Source organism: Ptychodera flava, chromosome 4 (assembly GCF_041260155.1).
Source record: "Ptychodera flava strain L36383 chromosome 4, AS_Pfla_20210202, whole genome shotgun sequence".
Lineage (NCBI taxonomy): Eukaryota > Metazoa > Hemichordata > Enteropneusta > Ptychoderidae > Ptychodera > Ptychodera flava.
The window spans coordinates 31,032,090-31,052,756 of NC_091931.1; the positions used below are offsets into that span (position 1 = coordinate 31,032,090).

Genomic DNA, 20,667 nt, shown 5'->3' on the forward strand with positions numbered 1-20,667 from the left:
TAAATTAGAACACAGAATGTTAATACACTTTCAATAAAAGAACTTTAAAGAAGTCAGAGTCGTCGTTCATGAATTAATTATACATGACATTCGCGTCTGCCTATGTGCAAAACTATGCAGGTCATAGTTCAAAGTTTGATCCCCGATGTACCAAACTGCCATGAGGGTAGTACAAAAACTTTAGTCAAGTAGAATAGCAACGGACACTGAAATTTATAAAGTCACAGGTGATGTGACTTTTCGACGGCCATGTTCTGCGTACATTCCCTGTTGTACATTCGTCATGGAAATGAATAACGCTTTCATTTTTGTTCAATATTTATTTCAGTTTCTTGTGTATCGTTACACTTACGCCCTTTCTATTACGTAATCGATTTTCATATTGAACTTTTGATGAATGTTAAACAACAGAAAAAAGACTCCCATTTCAAGAAGATAGAACATCTATTGTATAATTTATACCATCTTCAAACGACATTTTATAAAACAACGTCATGCCACTAATACCGGTAGTAACATATCAGATATTGCAAAAGATTTGTGAAATCTCATCTTGAGCTGTGTAGATCCCCTTCTTTCTAGATCACCTCTCCCCGTCGCATTCTTGATATTATACAACTTTCAATCCTTTTCGGAAACAGTAACTGAAAATGTCTCGTTTGTCTATCGTCATGTCTGATATATACTCCTATGCATTATTTGTCTTTCGATTTTTGATAAAAAAGTTAGGCGGGTTGTCCCAAGGCGTTTTAAGATGCAAAGAATACTTTAAAGCCCATGCAATTATCTAAAACCCTGCTGCATTGGTAAAGTTTTGATGAACCAGCTCGCATGATAAACTACTCCCAACCGCACAAATTACTACATTTGTACATGTTTGTACCATTTCCAAAACCCACGCAAGTGTAATCTCTATACATCAGATTATATTCGAGACCATCAGGTGACTGTTTAAATCTACTAAAGAATGGTATTTCGCTGCTTTAATCTTTTCCGCATTATGGTTCCTGCCTTTCATAGAGGTTGCCTGATCTTCGAGAATGATAGGTGGAAGTACTTCAGAAAAATAGCTGCATTATAAGTTTGTCATGTTTACAGTGCCCCATTTCGTTCATCAAAAATTGGCCAGTATTGGAATTCAACTTTTGGACCATTATTAATTATGCATACACCTTTGTAAAAATTTCAATTACCCAAGGAAAAGAATAGTCATTATTCTCCTGTCCGAAATAGAACAAGATCTTCATGATTTAAAAATTTGGAAACCTGTACCATTCTTAAAGTTCCGACTATACATCATCAAGTTCATGTAGGGCAGCTCGCATTTTTCCTTTGACACAAATTGAAAGTGAAGACAGAGATTCACATGCCTGCTGTCAATTCTGACTCAAGTTCTCTATGTAAATAGTAAAGTACTGTTTTGTTGTACTTGTTTTTTGTTCCTTTTTGTTCCTTTTGTTTTTAGGGCGTTGTTTGTTTACTCGAAAATCTGAAACAGCAGCAAATATTCGGATGGTATGCCCATTCATGTTTTCGAGAATATGGATATTTGAACTAAGCCGTTTGTACGTTAAAGGGACAAAGTCGGCCACTTTCCATGAATTTTGTTTGATACGAGATACTACTTATATTTTTTGACATGTTAAAAAATACTGAATGAATGGGTGACCATGCATATATTCGACCATTAATTCATTTTCGTGATGGTTTCATTTAATTTGTCTAAAACCGGGGTCGAATATATGTATGGTCACCCATTCATTCACTATTTTTCAACATGTCAAAGAATATAATCTCGTATCAAACAAAATTCATGAAAAATGGCCGACTTTGTCCCTTTAAGAGTATGTAGACTAGTTAGATAATCATTCAAGGTACACACAGATAGCAGGCATTGCATTCACACACGACATTGACTCGACAAAAAATCACCCGCAATACACTAAGGAGCAAATAGGTTGCATGAAATTGTATTTCTTCACTTCAAACACGGTAAATTACAATTGCAAATATTTTCCAGTGCACTTGACGCAGGAATCCCGGGACACACTAAACCCATCCGACTTTTAAATCGTTATTCATTGGAGCGTTCATGTTGTTGATGGTCAACTCCTGCAAAACGAAAGAAAATGGAAACATGTCACGTACGTCGTAGATTGATCGTTGTTCCTTTTTCGCGGAGGCTTGTAGGGAATGTTACTTCAGTATTTTGTCTACAATGTCATTTTAACGAGTAAACTTTAATATGTTGACGTTTTGCATAATCGATGGCGTCCTCTAGAGGATTCAGGCTTAGTTTAGCTTGTTAATACCATCGGTAAGTGAAATTACCATCACTCAGTTATTTCATTTTGTTTTAAATACGAAATATAATTTTCAAATTTAAAAATATTTCAAAAATACTGACAGGGCTAGATCAATTATACTAACAACATATCTCTCATACATTATATTCTTCGACTTCGAAGAATGTGAATCGTCTTACATCACTAAGATATATATAGTATATATATATATATATATATATATATATATTCTGTCAGGGCTTACAATATATATATATATATATATATATATATATATATATATATATATATATATATATATATATATATATATATATATATATATATATTATTGTAAGCCCTGACAGAATGCACGGATTATCCATATTCGTTATCCTTGGAGAGTATTTATCGTTTACTGTGCAGATATAAACAACATTAATAATACCCTCTGCAGAGAGGGTACTTAGTTCTATAATGTCGTAGATCACGCATCAAATCTGATCGGTAGAAATTTTAATAATGTAAATTATGTGCCTGAAATTAATATTCAGATTTTGAGTGGCATTGCCAGAACGGCGAGAGACTACAATACTATACCGCGGTGTGCTTGAAAACGATAACGGTGGCTCTCATAATTAACTCGTTGATTCAACAAAGTGATCGTCAGTTTGATACCCACCCCAGTCCCGCTGTTCCAGGAGAAGTCTCCGTGGGATGCGCTGTTGACCGTCACCGATGATACCGAGGCCCCTACTCCAAACACGCGTATGGTACCCCAAACTAGGGAGTCCACACCTCTATAGCCATCATGTGTGATGATGGCGTCGACAAATCCCTGGAAAATAAGAAAGCGGAGCGTTTCAGTGCTCAGTTTTCTACCGTTTTCGGCCACTACCTTTGTTGGTTGACAGAATCTTGCCGTGAAATGCAAGTGCAAGGGGCGGGAAGAGGATAGCAAGAGTTTTCTCCGTGTTTAGTGAAAAGAGAAACCTGTTTCTGTGCCGTATGCCCGACCCGAATCGAATTTGCAAACAATACCACTAACAATTCTGTGAAATCTGTGATATATTTACTTATTGGTAAATGAATTCTTTCATACTGACATTATTACATGTATAGATGCAAAGGTGCAAACCATTCTTTTCTGGAACTCATAAGATTTTAAAGTCTGTAAGCTGACCAGACAGCGTAACGAATGATAGCACCTCCCTCCTGACGTGAACTATGTACAAGTATGTTTCAAACCACCTCTGAGTACCCTTATACACTGGTAGAGTTTGAATTCCTGGATGGTAGTCAGGCCTGCATGTTTGAATCGATCGACTGTTCATTTGTTCGAAGAAACGTAATCATGAAAAGTGACTTTGTAAAGATCGGTATAAGGCTTTCGAAAGGACATAACTTATATCAAACTTGTGTACCTTGCTAGCATGCAACTCAGCATGGTAGTATTGGCCATTCTCATATGTATCTGAAGAGAAAAAGCAGAAGCAATCGATAAAGATTTCAGAACTTCTACGATTGAATTTTCAACTTAAAAGATCACATTCGGTGTTTAAATTGCATGGAGTTTAATGTAAATGTACTTGGGTGCACTCGACAGATATTGTGATAAATACAAAATGTCAGCATCAATTTTCATTCTGCAACGAAACTCTCAAACATAAAAAAAAATGGATGATCGATTTTTATACGACCAAAGCAACATGCGCTGTTGTAACGGAGACGATGAACTAGTCCGTGAATGCCCCCCCCCCCCCCCCCCCGCTCGACCCTATACGACCTGTCGTTTTTCTTTGGTACAAGTTAATTGATTTGATATCAAATCCAAGAATAATCATTTATAGTATTCGTATTGCGGTTTAAACTTCAAACTCTATTATCTCGAAATGATAAAACTGCATTTTTTAAACATGAATACCAGGACGACAAAAAACAAAACAACGTATATGAAAACAAAAGTACTACTAGCATCTAAGGTCAATCCAGGGTTCATGAACGCAAATGTCAATGATATCGGTATTTACCTATTGATTCTCCATCATCCCAAAATATCTCTCCTTCGGCGTAATCGGTATCGTCAAGGGCGGCTATAATACCGAGCGGGAGAGATCGACTGTGACGTAAAAAATAAAGAAATACATTTCATACAGCTATGATCTCAAAAAAGATACACTATGCAAGATTGATATTCCACAGCGATAAGGAATCGTCAGCATAACATTTTAATACGGAAACAATGTATAGTAATATAGTTTGCATAAATGAATATTAAAACACCTCGCATCACTTACGTGTATATGGTGTTTCTGCCAGGCTGTTGTGTTGGGAGCATGCAGCCACCACGTACGTGCAGTGGCAAATATTCCATTGGTGCATTGACTGTGGTCGTTGTACCGCGGTTTGATGCTGACAGCTCTAAGCCCTGCGGAAAGAAGGGAGGAATCAAACGAAAAGGGTAATGGGCATTCGGAATTTCTTTTTAACACACAATGATATTACAAAAAGTCTCGTCCGGGTCGTAATTTTGATTCGGAATTTCACCAAAAAGTTGAATACAGATGTTCTATGCCAGTTACACAGCCTTCTCGGCGTTACGACCGAAGTATATGTTCTTACCGTGTAATAATCGTACCACCTGGCATCTGGGAAGTATGCATCGACAGATGTTGCATCCTGCAAAAGTGTGTTAAAAGAAAACGATTAAAGGAACAGCAAAGTAGCTAATACCTGACAAGGTAATGTGAACATCTCTGAGATAAGATTTCTTTGATTTCTAATATGTTGTAACATTCACGGCTTCTGCGAAGTCGGTATTCGATCGGAGGCACAACTTTCGTTCACATATCTCTATATCGACAAGGTAAACACCCAAACTTATAAAAGTGCCCGTTTTCAATAACAACGACAACTGCTTTGACGCATACCTGTTCCAGCACGGGTGATATCAGCAGACCTGGTCCCCATAGAAATTGTCTATCGATCTCATGGGTATTGACGTCAGTGATAAACCTGAAGGAATGTTGCATTAATATATTGATTAGTTCATGGAAGGATAAGGTATCAAGGTATATTATCATAACACAATTGTCAACTCTCTCGCTGGGATTCATAAATCTATAAACTATGCGCTGAGTCATACATATCTGATGAAAAATCTTATTAAGTTAAACATTGTGATGTTTGATTTTCTCCAAACTTAAAGAATCAGACAAGTAATACGCGAAAAAAAAACAAAAAGATTTTGGAGACTGCAACTCAAACATTTTAGGTGAAAAAGCTATACTTGTAATATACTAATACTGTCAACTTTGTAATTGTAGGTTAAAAGCTGAACTATGACCTTTGATATGCAGTAATCTTTGTGACTATTTAGTACATAACACAATGTAGTCATAATTATTTAAGATTCAATTTTTCGTCGATCTGTCTTCTCAATTGTCGTCTGACTCCATCTATCTATCTGTATAACGAAAGTGATGATATTGCACTACAACGCCCATCCATTCAAGTTGACATATCTTTATATCGTCAACCTACAGCATGCGATCCGTCCGTCCGTCCATGCATCCATCCAACCTTGTACCGATCTAGCGACACATACATTGACCAACACATCCATTCTCAAGACTGACATCTTCTACTTCTGCGTCTTTCAACGACACCTGCGTCGGTCTCCGCTGTAATACTCACTCGTGCATGACGGGTCTGACAACGGTAGATCCGTTGACGTGGCTCTGATGGAACAGGGTGTACACATACGGTAACAACGTGTAGCGGACATGAAGGATGTCACGAACGTTGTTAGCAAAGTTGGAATCCCAAGCCGCTGGATCTTGTTCCTTGACATCAAACGATAAAAATACATCAACAAACATACATAGATGCTATGGTATGGTATGGTATGGTATGGTATGGTATGGTATGGTATGGTATGGTATGGTATGGTATGGTGTGGTGTTGTGTGACATGGTATGGTCTGGTATGGTATGGTGTGGTGTGGTATGGTGTGGTATGGTGTGGTATGGTGTGGTATGGTATGGTATGGTATGGTGTGGTATGGTATGGTATGGTGTGGTGTGGTGTGGTGTGGTATGGTGTGGTATGGTGTGGTGTGGTATGGTATGGTATGGTATGGTGTGGTATGGTATGGTAAGGTGTGGCATGGTGTTGTATGGTGTTGTATGGTATGGTATGGTATGGTATGGTATGGTATGGTATGGTATGGTGTGGTATGGTATGGTATGGTATGGTATGGTACGGTATGGTATGGTATTGGTAAAACAAATGCTGACCCCTGCCATGCCGTAGCTACCCACTAGACACAAAGATTATATAGTCTTTTGTATTTCTCTGATTCTCTGTATACTTCATTCGAAGATACTGCAATATAGGCAATTTCTTCAGAGATCTTCCAGATGACCTTTTTCTCTCAAAACAGCTGTCCACAAAACTGTACAAGGAGGTCACATACGATGTGACATGCCGGCAAAAGACATCGGTTTGTATCTCATTTTTGTGATCGTTTTGAATTTGAAATTTTGACTACCAGATACCGCATTTACTGTCTGTAAACACACAGCTATAATTTTTTGTCCACCAGAGGAGGGTAACCGATAAATGACACGTGGAATGCTTACCCGGTATCCGTACCCGTTGTGGTTTCTGGCAAACGGGTAGAACGCCCCCAGTTGGTGCCAACGAAGACACATATCATACTGGGCATCGCCGTTGAACCCACAGATATCAGCTCCAATCTATTGAGGGGGGGGGATCGAAAAGTTCGGGTTTAAAAAATTGATATCATTTTCAGTTTCTCTTTTGAGGACGCCCTGACGAATTTCAAAACTGAAAATACTTCTCTCGGGCTGAAAAATGAGCGTAACAACTCGTGTTGAATCCTGAATTTCCGAGTAGTTCCACTGCTATGTAATTAGCACAACGATAATAGGATAGTGTCAACTATTTCAAACTCGAAACTGAACAACATGAATGAATGATTCCAATGCAAAGATCGGTACTCACATAAGGCATCCCGAAGAGACTCATTTCAAGCATACCTGTAGAGGGAATTGCATGGTATAGTTTGTCAAAAATAATGGAATGTTTGTGTTTATGAGATGCATGTATAATTGCAAATTATTCTCAGCCTTGTTTTAGTAGACTTTGAACTGAGTTTTCGATTCTCGACGTGATCTCGAGATTGTATCATAGTTGTGCGGATACATGTAGTTGAAATTTGGCAACAGTGAGCACATGTCGCTGGGTCGTTTTACGATTCTATAATACGTCGCAATATGTCCATGTGGCAGTGCATTAAAATTTTAAAAGGGTGACCCCTTTACACGTTTGTACAGATTAAGAGTTGAAAAATGGTGGGATGGGACAGTTCAACACTGACCGATGATTGAATAATGTAGGTTCGTCCACTGGCTGTAGTTGTCGCCCAACCAATGCCCAACAGTCTTGCTAGCCCCAGGGAACGTGGACCGAGATATAACAATACTTCTTTTACCGGTGGCTTGACGAGTTGCCCTGTAACAAATTAAGACATAGCTTTACTTCTCATGGGCGATTTCTAAACATTAATCTTGAATATGCTGCAAACATGCAATTTCAGAAGGACACCAAATTGTCCGCCGGACGCAAACTTGATGCCATCTGTTGGCGGCAATGGTCATCAAACGGAAGAGAGAGTTGACATCACAACCAGAGCTGAAATATTTGCGCTTATGCAAATTATATAAACAAACTCTCTCTACTGTCAAGTTGTGCAATATTTTTTTTCCAAACACAAATATTCACATCAAATACGTCGGAAGGAAGGACTGACTTGAAAATCATTCAAATTATGTAAAACTCTACATAATTTTATTTCTTGTTTTTTCAATTTTTCCCTCTAGACTTTAATACCAGCATTTGCTTTACGGGAAATGCAAACCCGATAGAAAATAGTATTATAAGCATTCAGCTTACTCGAGAGAAGGGAATCCCTCAGCCCAGCCATATAAGCTGTGTACGTCGTAGTGTTTGCCAGCATAATGCACGAAGTCCGGACAAAGCGATTTGTCAGCCAGTACATCGCCAAAGATTTCTTAGCGAGCAGAAAAAGGAAAGTAAATAATTGGTATTCATCACTCTACCTTCCTAAAATCAGTGTTAAATGGCGTGATTAGAAATGCGACGTCGCATCTTAATGTGCAATGGAAAACATTATCCGCCCGATATTTGAGTCAGTCGAACAACGATCAGCAATTCCAGTCATTTCATAAAGGGTCCAAACACCACAGCGGTGGAAAATGCAAAAACACTACAGCACTGTACACTGTACAATATACAATTGATGTAGACGCAGGGTGAACGAAAAAGAAGTTAACTCACCCATATGACAAGTTCGAAAATCTTTGCCGCAGCCACTTATTTACACATTCGAAAATTCACAGAGAAAATGGATTGACATGAGACAATAGATGCAAACCGAGGAAAGAAAGGTACGTGGATTTAAGTTGTAAAAAAAAAAAAACAACAGGAAATGACGTCAGGTGTTTAAAAGTTGACACAGCTTGAAACTCTGAGAAAACAGAATGATGCTTTTCGAGGGAGTTGATTCTTGCAATCAAGCTCATAAATTAAAGTACAAAGAATTACTATACGAAGACTCACTTGGTTTGTACGGTGGGTTGTTGAGTGTGTTGAACTCACATCCTTCTGTCGAGCCTGTTAGGAAATTAGCCGGTTCGTTCATATCCTTGGACAATGTAAAAACTCGACATTGTTAGAAATGGTAATTAATATGTAAATCAAAAATTACCTTGGCATTATGTCAGTCAACACTTGCACAACTTTCTTAAATTTGAGAGACCACAAGACTACAACGCCAAATAATAATATCAAGGACTGATAACGCTGCAATGGTCAATTCTGTCCAAATTTGTATTAATCAGAAAACAAAATTAAAATGCGCCTTCTTGAGATCCATGATTGAAATTTCTTGGAAAACGTTCTGGAAGTATTTGACGCTACCTATGACGTAAATGTAATTCTACTCACAATCCACAGTCCATCGTAACTGATAACTTGTTTGAAGTCGAGGCATTGTTTGATCCACCACTCGTGACAAACAGGATTGGTGTAGTCAGGGAAGACAGCGCCCTCCGGTGGCCACACCTGCACGTAAAAAAATAGTTTGCCAACTGAGCATGGTATAACTTTTCCTGAGAACAAACTACTGTAATCTTAATAACTCCGGAGTACGTTTGGGATTAAATATAATCATTGCGTCGTGTATTTTCAACTTATCCTCAAGTAAATTGAAGCTTCGTTGGTGTGGGTGTGGCGGATGTAAAAACGAGCCATTTGTGGTCTCTCAAAATTAAAAACGAGCATGGCCCTCTTTTTTAGGTCCATGATTCAGGTCGCCCTGACCACGGTTACTCTACCCCAGAGTAACCGTGCCCGGACACTTACAGCCTAGTGATCAGATATCGATGCGATGACGAAAATCGCCCAAGAGCATATTTACTGCACTCTCTTGTGATCTTTCATCATTGAAAAATGGATGTTACCGGCGCTTTCGACCATGAACTTCATCCAATCTCTCCGAACTGTGGCTTCACGCACTTACCTTACCGACGATGGGCGTGACCCCGTCGGTACCGTTAACCCACACTCCCATGGCTGTGCCTTCGTCGTACGGTGGATAGGTGCCTGGGGGTTCAGAATTGGCAATGCAGGGATCCTGCGTAATTCAACGACAACAAATATGGCCAATCACTTTCCATGAAAGGAACCGAATCAATTTCAGTTATTTCTGTATATCTTATTTAGAGGTGTTGATGACCACTTGTCAAAATGTGACATCATTTGACAATTCTCCCTAAAGAGGACAATTTTTCTGAAGGCTCGTTTCTTCGGTGTGTCTCAGTTTTATTGTCCAATCGTCCCCGCTCATCCTTTGAAGTGCGCCTCCTCTCGGTCTCTTTTTGCAGTGTCCTATACTTTTTTATGTCTGCAATAGTCTAAAACCCAGACTTACATGAGTCTAAAACAGCCCATGCCAAATGAAGACCGAGATTTCTCGCAATTTTTAAAACTTCATTTCTGTAAACGCGGGAATGAAAAGTACACAATACTTTACCAAGATGATGACGTAATAGATTCCTTCTGATTTCAGTTGGTTGACGTATTCTGGTAGTCCGGCGTAGTTCACCGTGTCGTACGTGAAATCCATGAAACGGTCCATGTAATCGATATCTCCATATTGTACGTCCTAAGTGAGAGATTGTAATCATATGTGCTTTTTTTTCAGAGTTCACAAGTATTTAACCCTAAAGGCATCCAGAGCACATTGACGGTGGCTTGCTTGTTCATAATTTGATAACCTTTCCCATATATGGATATACACACACACAATGTTGCAAACAATGTCGCCAGTAAAACCTCACGTCTCACATCTATGCTTAAAAGGGCATTAAACATCATGCGACCTTCCTCGCTTGAATCTCTGCTTTCCTAATATTCAAAATTTGCGAAATTCCAAAGGAATCGTCTGAAGTGATATTCAGATCAGTGAGACACTTACCAGTGGTATGTCGTAAGCCTGAACACGGCTAACGGTAGTTCTGACAACGTCGATGTGATCATAGCCGTAGCGCGATAACTGGAATCCCATAGCCCAGTACGGTGGCATGAAGGTGCGCCCGACAGCCTTGATGAGCAGAAAAGTGAACAAAGTTTCATCTTTTGTTTGTTGTATCCTCACAAAATGAGAGCTATACTATAACGGTAACTATGGGGTATCTGTTTATCTGTCTGTCTGTTTGTTTGTCAGTCAGTCTGTCTGTCTGTCTCTATGTATGTATGTATGTATGTATGTATGTATGTATGTATGTATGTATGTATGTATGTATGTATGTATGTATGTGTGTATGTATGTATGTATGTATGTATGTATGTATGTATTAGGTATGTATGTATGTATGTATTATATATGTATGTATTATGTATGTGTGTCGGTATAGCTACTAAATCATATATCTTCCTATCTACATCTCTATCTATCTATCTATCTGTCTATCTGTCTGTCTGTCTATGTCATCGTCTATTTTTCAATCTGTCTTTTCATCTATATAAATCTGTCTGCCTGCCTACCCGTCTAGCTATCTATCTTATATGAATCCATCGATCGTCTATGTTTGCGTACATGTATGTAGATATTTGTGTAATCATGTATACGCTCATGGAAGTATCAATACCCTGTCATCTTAAAATTATTACTATATATTCTGTGAGTGTTTCACGTCAACAATTCGACTGAATCCCTTGGCCGTTGAGCGTAGGAGCGATTGGACTATGAATGCATTATTGCCATACGTGCATTATTTCGTTGATGTGGTCACAGTCGTTTGGTGGGCTGTTCAGCTTTGGGACTATTCGCCCCATAGACGAGTGTTTCTTGCTTCTGTACACTCGTCTATGGGGCGAATAGTCCCAGAGCTGAATAGCCCACCAAGGGACTGTGATGTGTTGTTTTGTCACTTTTCCTGTCAAATATGGCCATAAATCTACCAACATTCGCTCACGAATGTCCCCAAGGAACCATGACATGGTCAATCATATTTTCTGTTTTCAGGACAAAAGCTACACGTATCAAAGCCATTTTGCTCACAGAAATATACGCTGCTACCAAGACATTTAGTATCAGACAGATAGATATACCAGAGAGCTCGGTATGAAATTGTTATTACAACCAATATACACACTCCGACATCAAACCTATAAATATCTATACTCGACTCCATTACCCCTGTCATTTGCTGCACCACGTTTTCAGGGGACGGCCCCAGAAACAACCAATAATCTAGGACGCCCCCAATTGTTCGGTAGGTGATGGCCGGTCCAGGCTGCAATGTGACATCTGAAAATTGAGATAACATGAGATTATTTAATTAGTATAAAAGCGCGAAATTTCGGCGATGTGCGTAGTAAATATCGGAAAAGTTAAAACTATACAGATTGTGCCATGTTTTATCTTATTCACCCTTGAAACTTTACGACATGAGGTGATTTATAGATGCAGCAGTGATTTATTGTGTGGAGAACTTCATAACGCATATCATGCATATACAAAGAAAAAACGCTGAAACGGGCCAAAATAATAGTTTTACACAGGCACCAACGAATAGCGTAACCTACCCTGAGCGTTGCTGTTCAACAGTAGCACCCCGTGGGTATTGAAGTCTTCCTCCACGCTCATATAGAACGGATATACACCATACAGGTTGCCTGTGTGCTGTATTTAGAAGAAACAAATGCACCGGATATCATTCGCGTTTGCTAACTGTATAGATTCTGTAGCCTTTCGGAAGAAATATATGTTCTATGTCGATGGAAATAGACGATGAATATAGAAAGGGCAGTGACCCCTGTGAGTACAACCATCGGACTTCTCTGGTATTGATAGCGCGGGCTCATATTCCGTATGGTGATTTGTCAGCTACTCGGCACACAGAAGCACATCAACTCATAAATTAGATCTGTATCAACATGACATGTTAATCAACATCAGCATGTTGTATACACATGATTCATTTTGGCAATTGAATGAAATAACACTCTTAAATTGTAAACACTGCAACGCATTTATTTTCAGACGTCATAATTAATAGTGTTTGAGGTCGCATGGCAGTCAGAAATAAAGTCTTCGGTATTTTCTAATATTTTTAATTAAAAGTAACTGCTACATAACTCTTGGCGTGCATGCTTATAAGGTACGAATAATCTTATTTTCAGATACATCAATATCTCCGCTGGTTCTACATATTTGAATAATTATTATTGTGGTCGGAACTTAGACCAAGCTCCCAGTCTTGAAATTAATACCTGCCGATTGGAAATTATCATAATACATGTATTTCATTTATAGCATGAATTGCTGATGAAATTATTACTTATCAAGGAAAGATTGCACTATCTAATCAGATCGTTGTTGTGAAATACTAATTAAGTAAATGGCGTATGAACAGCTGTTTGTCCTTTCACAGTCTCACGGAATTAACACAGAACACGATCAGAGCAACTCTGTTTACTTGTTGAGCAGGATAGTGAAAGCGCCCTCAATGTTCTGAATGTACGTCATGACTTTGATCAAGTTGACGGACACGTACAGAATTCCCCATCACAGATGACAAGTTTTTTCAATTTTTCGGTAAAACATTTTTCAATTGTCGACCACCGCGAACGTGGGAGCAATATCTCCAATTTAAAGTGATATTAATTTATTTTGACTTATTTTTCCGGAGGCAAGCAAAAATAAGTGCAGCCCAGGCTTTTCTCAAGTTATCGCCTGCAAAGTTGTTGAATTGTGCATCTATAAGAGGGAGGTGAATTGTCCGGTTTGGGATATGGTCACCTGCCGCCGGAAACTTTTCGATTACGCCGAGAAATCGACCGTTTGGAGGCACTGTATAACGTGCGGGGGTACATGCGCCGACTCGCAGCTTGTCTACTCATGTGATACCACCCTAAGTAATTGGCTTGATGTAGTATAGAAAGCGCCTCAAAAGTAAAGGATTTAAACTTTTTGCGCTTATACCTTTCCTCCATGAAATTTTGATCCATTCTTTATTGAGATCAAGATTTTTAATCATGGGCCACCGTGCAAACGTTCGTGCGGTGCCGGTGTCAAACACACTGCATAGGATTTGCCGACACATGGAATCGTGGCTCATGACGTCAGGGTTCTATCACTGGGGCTCAGTCATATACAACTTATTTGCCAATTTTGAAAACATTGATGCTACTGGTGTTCTGAATGAAACAATATAAAGTATGTGCTTAAGGGTACGAATACAAGTGTATAGAGGCAATACATGTAAGGACATGGTGTGTAAAGACAAAATATGTGTCAGAATTTCTGGCGGCAGCAGCAAAATGTCACACGCGTCTTCCTATATTTAGTAACAAACCTAACCACGCTCTTTAGAATGGCCCCACAGAGGTTGGGAGAATACAAATATTCCATTTTTACGAGAAAATGACAGTAAAAATTTCATTTACTCTACGAACCTCAAAATCAACCCACGCAAGCCGCAGTAGACGAAAGAAATATTGTAAAGATTTAAGACTCAGAATACCTCTCTGGGCTCGTTCTACCTACATGTGTAAGGGATAACCTTACCGTGGGAGGCTGATCCCTGGAGTACATCCCGTGGGATATGAAATTGAGATCATGCTTGAAACTGTGATGTTCATGTTCACCGAAGCCGTAGATGCTCGACGAACCCAGCTTCGTGGCCAGCTGCAAGTACTGGTCTTCAAACACCAATCCACCGATAGATGTGTCCCAGCTGTAACATCAATGAAGCTAAATTAGTTGATTGTCTAGACTTAATCAGACTTTCGAAATTCCATTAAATTCACAGTTCTTACATTGATAAAATACTGTAACACATGTTTTTCCCTGCCACCATGGGAAAGTACCCTGAGGTATAAGAAAGGGGCAATCTCGGTCACCCGGGCACCCACAGCTGATGAGCTCGGTCAGAACGGAACACCAATGATGTGTGAAAACCCGACAACACGTTTGAACTACGTGCATGAACTTTAAAAAGGTAAACTCACATGACTGTACCAGTGTCCGTTCTGGTGACATTTAAGGTGAAGATAGGGTCATCACTGAACGCAACTTTATACAGTGGATTGGTTGCTTTTGGTCCAGCTTGGGGCATGTCAAGGGGCACCTCAAACCGTTGTGAATTTGGATCGTATATCTGTAAAACAATAATACGAGATACGAGGCTTTTATAACTAACGTTAATTAAAGCTCTGACCAGTACGTAAGTTTTGACCATTTCTCATTCTTCAGTCTACGCTGCAATTCTTTATCATACTATCATTATTGCTAATGCCATTTAAAGATAGTAAGGATAACAGATAGAATGATTTTATTCCATGTGGCACATGTTTCAGTCACACATACAGCAGGCACAAGTTAAAATTCTGGACCTTGATATGCAACCGCTCATCCGATTGGAATTCGATGTCTATGCGAATATCGTCGACGTCTCCGCCAAATAGCGTGTAAGTATGGGAACGTCGGAGATCGATGCGATATCCGAAGCTGGTTTCAGAAGCGTTTCCTGAAAGAGAAGTGATGAAATTTGAATTAATTAGTTTATACATAACGAGATAGGTATTAAATTTGTGTGATAGGAGACTAACATTGTAGTTCTGAGCTGTTCATAAATTTACCCCGAGGTGGTCAATAGCCCATAACAGTAAGTCGATATTTGGTTCCAAGTTATTATTGAGTATACTGTCACCAAGAATCAGCACTAAGGGCAAATTAAGTCACTTGTATTCATTTTAACAGACATACCAACAATGGTATAGCCTCTATTATCTGGTGGGAAATAGCACCACGGAGATCCAGAAATCCCGCTGGAATGGAAGTAGCATCCCCTGGCTTCGCAGTCATCTTTACCGCCGCCGCCTTCAGGGAAACAGTCCACGCGATAGGCATCGAACTCGGGGAAAGGGTTTTCAAAGGTTTCGTTGTAGAAACACCATGGGGCGTTCAGTCCTGGAGTGTTGTCAGGACACCATAGACAGCCACGAGCAAGACACGCCGGTTCACTTGCACCACCGTCTGGAGGAGGAGGAAGAAGAGAAGAAGAAGGAGGAGGAGGAGGAGGAGGAGAGACAGACAGACAGACAGACAACAGAGACAGAGATACAGACAGACACACAGACAGAGACAGACAGACAGACAGACAGACAGAGACAGAGACAAAGAGAGACAGAAAGACAGACAGACAGACAGACAGACAGACAGAGGCAGGGATAGAAGGCGCAAAGGTAGACAAGAAAAGAGTACAGAATAAGAGACGGACGGAGACGGATCGATAGATTGATTATTCGGAACGAATACAGATTGATAGGCATTTTACGGATAGAGGCAAAGATCAGTAGGGACAAGGAAAGACATATTATAACGGTGATGCATGTAATATAAAGAAGAATGACAACTATTACTTTACAATTTGTTTAACGAAATGATTGCACAAATAACGAAATTGAACATGGCATACTGATTGGTAGCATTGTGCAGTTTCTAAAATATTGACACAGTTATTATACCTGAGAAACAATCAATTCGTTGTTCGGGGGGAATGGTCGTCTGGCAACCTGGATCGACGGGCGGGTCAGGGTCAGAATCTGTCGGAGCAGGACCGTCATAGAAACACCAGGGCACATTTAGACCCGGCGTGTGGTCCTCACACCACATGCAACCTTTGGCTGCACAACTGCTTGGGTTTGAACCTGCTTCTGGATGGCAATCAACCCTGTCCTTCGGAGCAATGCTGGTGGGACAACCGTCGCTAGTTGGAGCCGCAGAAGGCACGGGTGGTTGAGTCTGTCCGGGAGGCGGTGTTCCTGTGTTTAGTTTGGACGACAAATGGGTTAATATAAGTTGAGTATTTGGCAAGAACCGTTTTTTATCCATTGGACTCGAATGTTTTATTGAATTCACGAACTTTGGTTGAGTATCAGTCTAATGCCTGAAGCTCGACTTAACAGAGGCAATTTATGGAAAGCCTATGGATGATTATTTGCAAATCCAACGAAAATGATCATCTGTGATCGCTGAAAAATATCCATGTTCCTCAAACCGTGCACTTCTTGATGAGCCATGGCCAGTTTACAGGCCCGAGTCAATTCATAAATATATATTACAGAAAAATAAAAAAGTTCTTTCGAGTGTTTATGAACGACAAACGACGTTTCAGTCCCCCCCCCCCCTGCAGAAGTATTGTCCAATATCATATTGGACCGCTCAATCCCAAGTCCCCACTTTGCTCAACAGAAGTAACAAATTTCCGCATATGAAATAGGAATTGCACCTAAGTTTCTGGCTGAAATAGTCAAATAACTGTGGATAAGCACTTCAAATATTGCAGAAAGACCTACGTACAACCTACCAGTGTCGGGGTAGAAGCACCAGGGAGCACCGTTGTAGGAAGTTTCGCACCACAGGCATCCCCTGGCTTCACATGATGATTTTGTCGAGCAGCAATCAGCGTGACAGTCAACTCGGTCCTAGGATGTTGGTAGGTGGGACAGTCGCCGTACTGAGCAGGGTCCGTGTTGTGGAAACACCATGGCGGACCTTGTTGGTAAGTTTCACACCAGGTGCACCCTCTGTATGGTGAGTGAATATATAAAAAAAGACCTGCATGTACAGAAACTCGACGAACTTGTTCCTGTGGCAGTAAATCAAATCGTATGCCAATGACATGAATATTTTTCTATGGCGAACAAATACATATGTTGAAACAAAGCTCTACCAGCTACATGCAAGAGACTTCCATAGCGTAAGGCGCAAATACCTGCGTATAAAATAAACGAATGATGTTGATATTGACACCAAAACAAGAAAACTTGGATTATACTCCTGGAGTAAGTTTCAGAGGAAACTGCAGCAGTGAAAATGTGCTCTCGTGACCGAAAAGGACAGTTTCCACTCGCGTCGTTCCAAAATCTTGATCGGATCTACTGTCTGCCATCCTATCAGTGAACGACTCACATTATTATTCTGATATCGGGACTAAACGACAAAAAGGCAATCGGTTGCATTCTGACTGTAAATGCAATAAAACATTATTAAACAAGTCAAATTTACGACAAAAATACAATTGAAATGTTATATAAAATGTTACATCGTACCGCCCTTCAAAATAGACTTCATGGTGCTGATTCGATCATCACAGCCGGGATTATATGTAAAATACTTACTTCGACAGACACCTTTCCTCGCTGGCGTTTGACTCTTGGTGACAATCTTGTCTGTCGTTTTCTGGTACGTTAGTCGGACACTCGTTTGGAGCAACCGCAAGGGCCTGCAGCGTGCTGGCCAGCAGAAGTGCTCCTATCGAGAGAAAACGACCATACGACATGGTTGAAGGACTGCGGTTGGTCTAACCAAGGCAAGAAAATTAGCCGAATATATTGCGTGAGCAACATGGGAACGTCCTGACTGAAAACGGCTGGTCGACTCTTAATCCCTGATTCACTGAAGATAACAACATATCAGTATCGTCCCTGCATATGTAGCATGTCATTTTAATGACGTTTTATCAGAAAATCACTTGTGGAAACCAGAAATTCAGTGTTTTACTTGTCGGGGCACACTGTCATTGGCCTAGAATCGAGGCAACGTCTGAGCTGTGCTGGGGAGGTACTCTTGGAGAACTGGGTTAACTTCTGAATTTGTTATAACCAGGGGTGTTAATAAGCAAGTATTGCCACAAAGCGTGCGGTGTACAAACACCAAGACAAAATTATGTCATGATTATTGTGTATCTGTCTTATTTATATACTTTGTTTGTTATTTTGACCTTTCGTTATTGTTCTGTGATTACAATATCCATTATTTTACTTACTTTCGCGTCGTCGTTGCGATGGACTCGCCCAGTCAATACGTTGGTGGTCATTTTAATCATATTGTTAAACGGGAAAAATCTGGATGCTATACTCAAGAATTCATTTTATTTTATAAATGTACAAAACATCTTGGACCACAATGTTGGATGATCGAGATATTTGGCGGAATGACGTTACAAAATTCAGTGGTATTGATAAAGCTATAACATATACTGTAACGCACAACAGTCGAACTACAACTGAACTAATCTCTAGCCTTCACTTCAAGGAACAATGACGAACACCAGATGAAGTCATGGGAATGCAAAATTAATCAAGTGACTGGTGAAGAGACCACGTTTCGGTTATGGTCAATAAAAAAAGGCAAATGCTATTTATCAGTATCTGAAATTTGAGGCTAAATTACTCATATTAATGTATTAATTAAAGTATACAGACCAGTGTGGCGTTGAAATTAAATTTGACAGCTTACCGATCCGTATAAAAAACGCAGCTGACATCGTTGAATTTGATGCTCGGAGCAACTTGTCAAAATCGACTGCTTCGATCAAGTGTCATCACCAGTGGACTTTTCTTCTCCGATTTGAAACTGATATAATTCTATTCATAGAGAGCTCGTAAACTGTTACAGCTGTATAGATTGCCTAAACCGCTGAGACTACTTCCACATTTAAATTTAACAAATGGCAGGTGAATCGATGCAAACATTGTGAACTGCTAGGGTTATACCCATTATTTTTCCGTTTATACCTACACGGATTTATGTATAGACTGCATCCTATATTCACAATTTCTTTTCAGACCAACACTGTCATAAACCCATATCAAACTATCGGTATCATATTAGTGATGCTGTAAACTGGCATTTTGTTGTTTGTTTACAATTAAAACTAGACCTGTTATCATCATGTTTATATTGTTTACGAATATTTACACAGAGTGAAATCATGTCCTATGTGTAACCCCTTCGTTCACTTCTGCTATTATTGCCATATATCCATAAGCTTACACATCTTTTGTAAAATATGACTTGGTAAAAACTCTCATGTAAATTTGACCTCTCCCCCCCCCCCCCAAACAGTTTTGTAAAACTCGAACCTCCCTGATTGCCACAGACCCATCCCGTAACAAATGAAGACTCCCTCAATCAACGTTTGGAAAAAAGCAAAGGGCGTTCGGAAAAAAAAAAGATTAGTACATTTTAATTTCGCCAACCTCAGCAAAGTTGAACTGAAGCACGATGGGAAATGAAGAAACCGTGCCCAGTGAGCATATTCAGTGTGTAAATAATTCGTTCGTTTTATTTCCATATGCCATGTGTATGGTACTATTATAAGTCCTTGCCATATGCGGTCGGTCACCACCTGCGTCTGTAATATAAACCAGCCTTTTTAGTTCTTAAGATTTACGAGTCCTGTTCCTTCAATGTCCTCTGCACATGACTAGTACTCTCCTTGTCCTATATTCACATTTAAATGTAGAACGTCCTTCAAAACTCAACGATTTAAACGAAGTCTTTTGCTCAGACTTTCCACCATACACTTTCACAACTTTTTTTTTCAAAAACAAAATTAAAATCACCGGTCACCGTAATCAATTGTCTAAATTTCTCGATACTTGAAATTCAAAATGACCATTTTTCCTGCAGAGCCTCGTTTAATATTTTTAACGAAGATCAATCGATGAAAAGTTTCTTTACTCCACTGCCACGAGCTTCAAAGTGATCCCAAACACGCCTACAGCAGATCAGTAAAGTTTTGTGAAAATTTTACAGTCTGAACATCTGTCCCTGTGATGGAGCATTCTACCTCAGCATGTCAAACATGTGTGATAAAGTCTGTCTTTGCACCCTACTGTTTGAGGCGTACATGAAATAGTTGTGATATAAAACTACCAATATAAGCTGTTGCTACCTTAGCGTAATGCTGGTTAACGC

General features: G+C 39.7%; 1 protein-coding gene across 2 annotated transcripts; it reads right to left on the reverse strand.

Annotated features, from left to right (window-relative positions):
* Nucleotides 1–1,955: 1,955 nt before the first annotated feature.
* Nucleotides 1,956–19,294, reverse strand: LOC139131473 (sucrase-isomaltase, intestinal-like). 2 transcript variants are annotated; one of them, XM_070697527.1, is made up of 27 exons: nucleotides 19,204–19,294; nucleotides 18,084–18,216; nucleotides 17,270–17,489; nucleotides 16,428–16,724; nucleotides 15,667–15,936; nucleotides 15,294–15,427; nucleotides 14,910–15,058; nucleotides 14,467–14,635; nucleotides 12,483–12,579; nucleotides 12,092–12,204; nucleotides 10,870–10,995; nucleotides 10,426–10,557; nucleotides 9,913–10,026; nucleotides 9,339–9,455; nucleotides 8,952–9,036; nucleotides 8,265–8,382; nucleotides 7,690–7,823; nucleotides 7,314–7,348; nucleotides 6,929–7,045; nucleotides 5,982–6,130; nucleotides 5,216–5,300; nucleotides 4,908–4,964; nucleotides 4,583–4,713; nucleotides 4,316–4,404; nucleotides 3,710–3,759; nucleotides 2,968–3,123; nucleotides 1,956–2,112 (listed from the first exon to the last, which is right to left on the reverse strand). In XM_070697527.1, the coding sequence occupies exons 4-27, from the start codon at nucleotides 16,573–16,575 to the stop codon at nucleotides 2,050–2,052; spliced, it is 2,838 nt and encodes a 945-aa protein (XP_070553628.1). In that variant the 5' UTR covers nucleotides 16,576–16,724; nucleotides 17,270–17,489; nucleotides 18,084–18,216; nucleotides 19,204–19,294; the 3' UTR covers nucleotides 1,956–2,049. The 2 variants fall into 2 exon arrangements, with proteins under 2 accessions (XP_070553628.1, XP_070553627.1); XM_070697526.1 differs by lacking the exon at nucleotides 19,204–19,294 and having other exon boundaries at nucleotides 1,957–2,112; nucleotides 18,084–18,270.
* Between the last annotated feature and the right edge of the window lie 1,373 nt (nucleotides 19,295–20,667).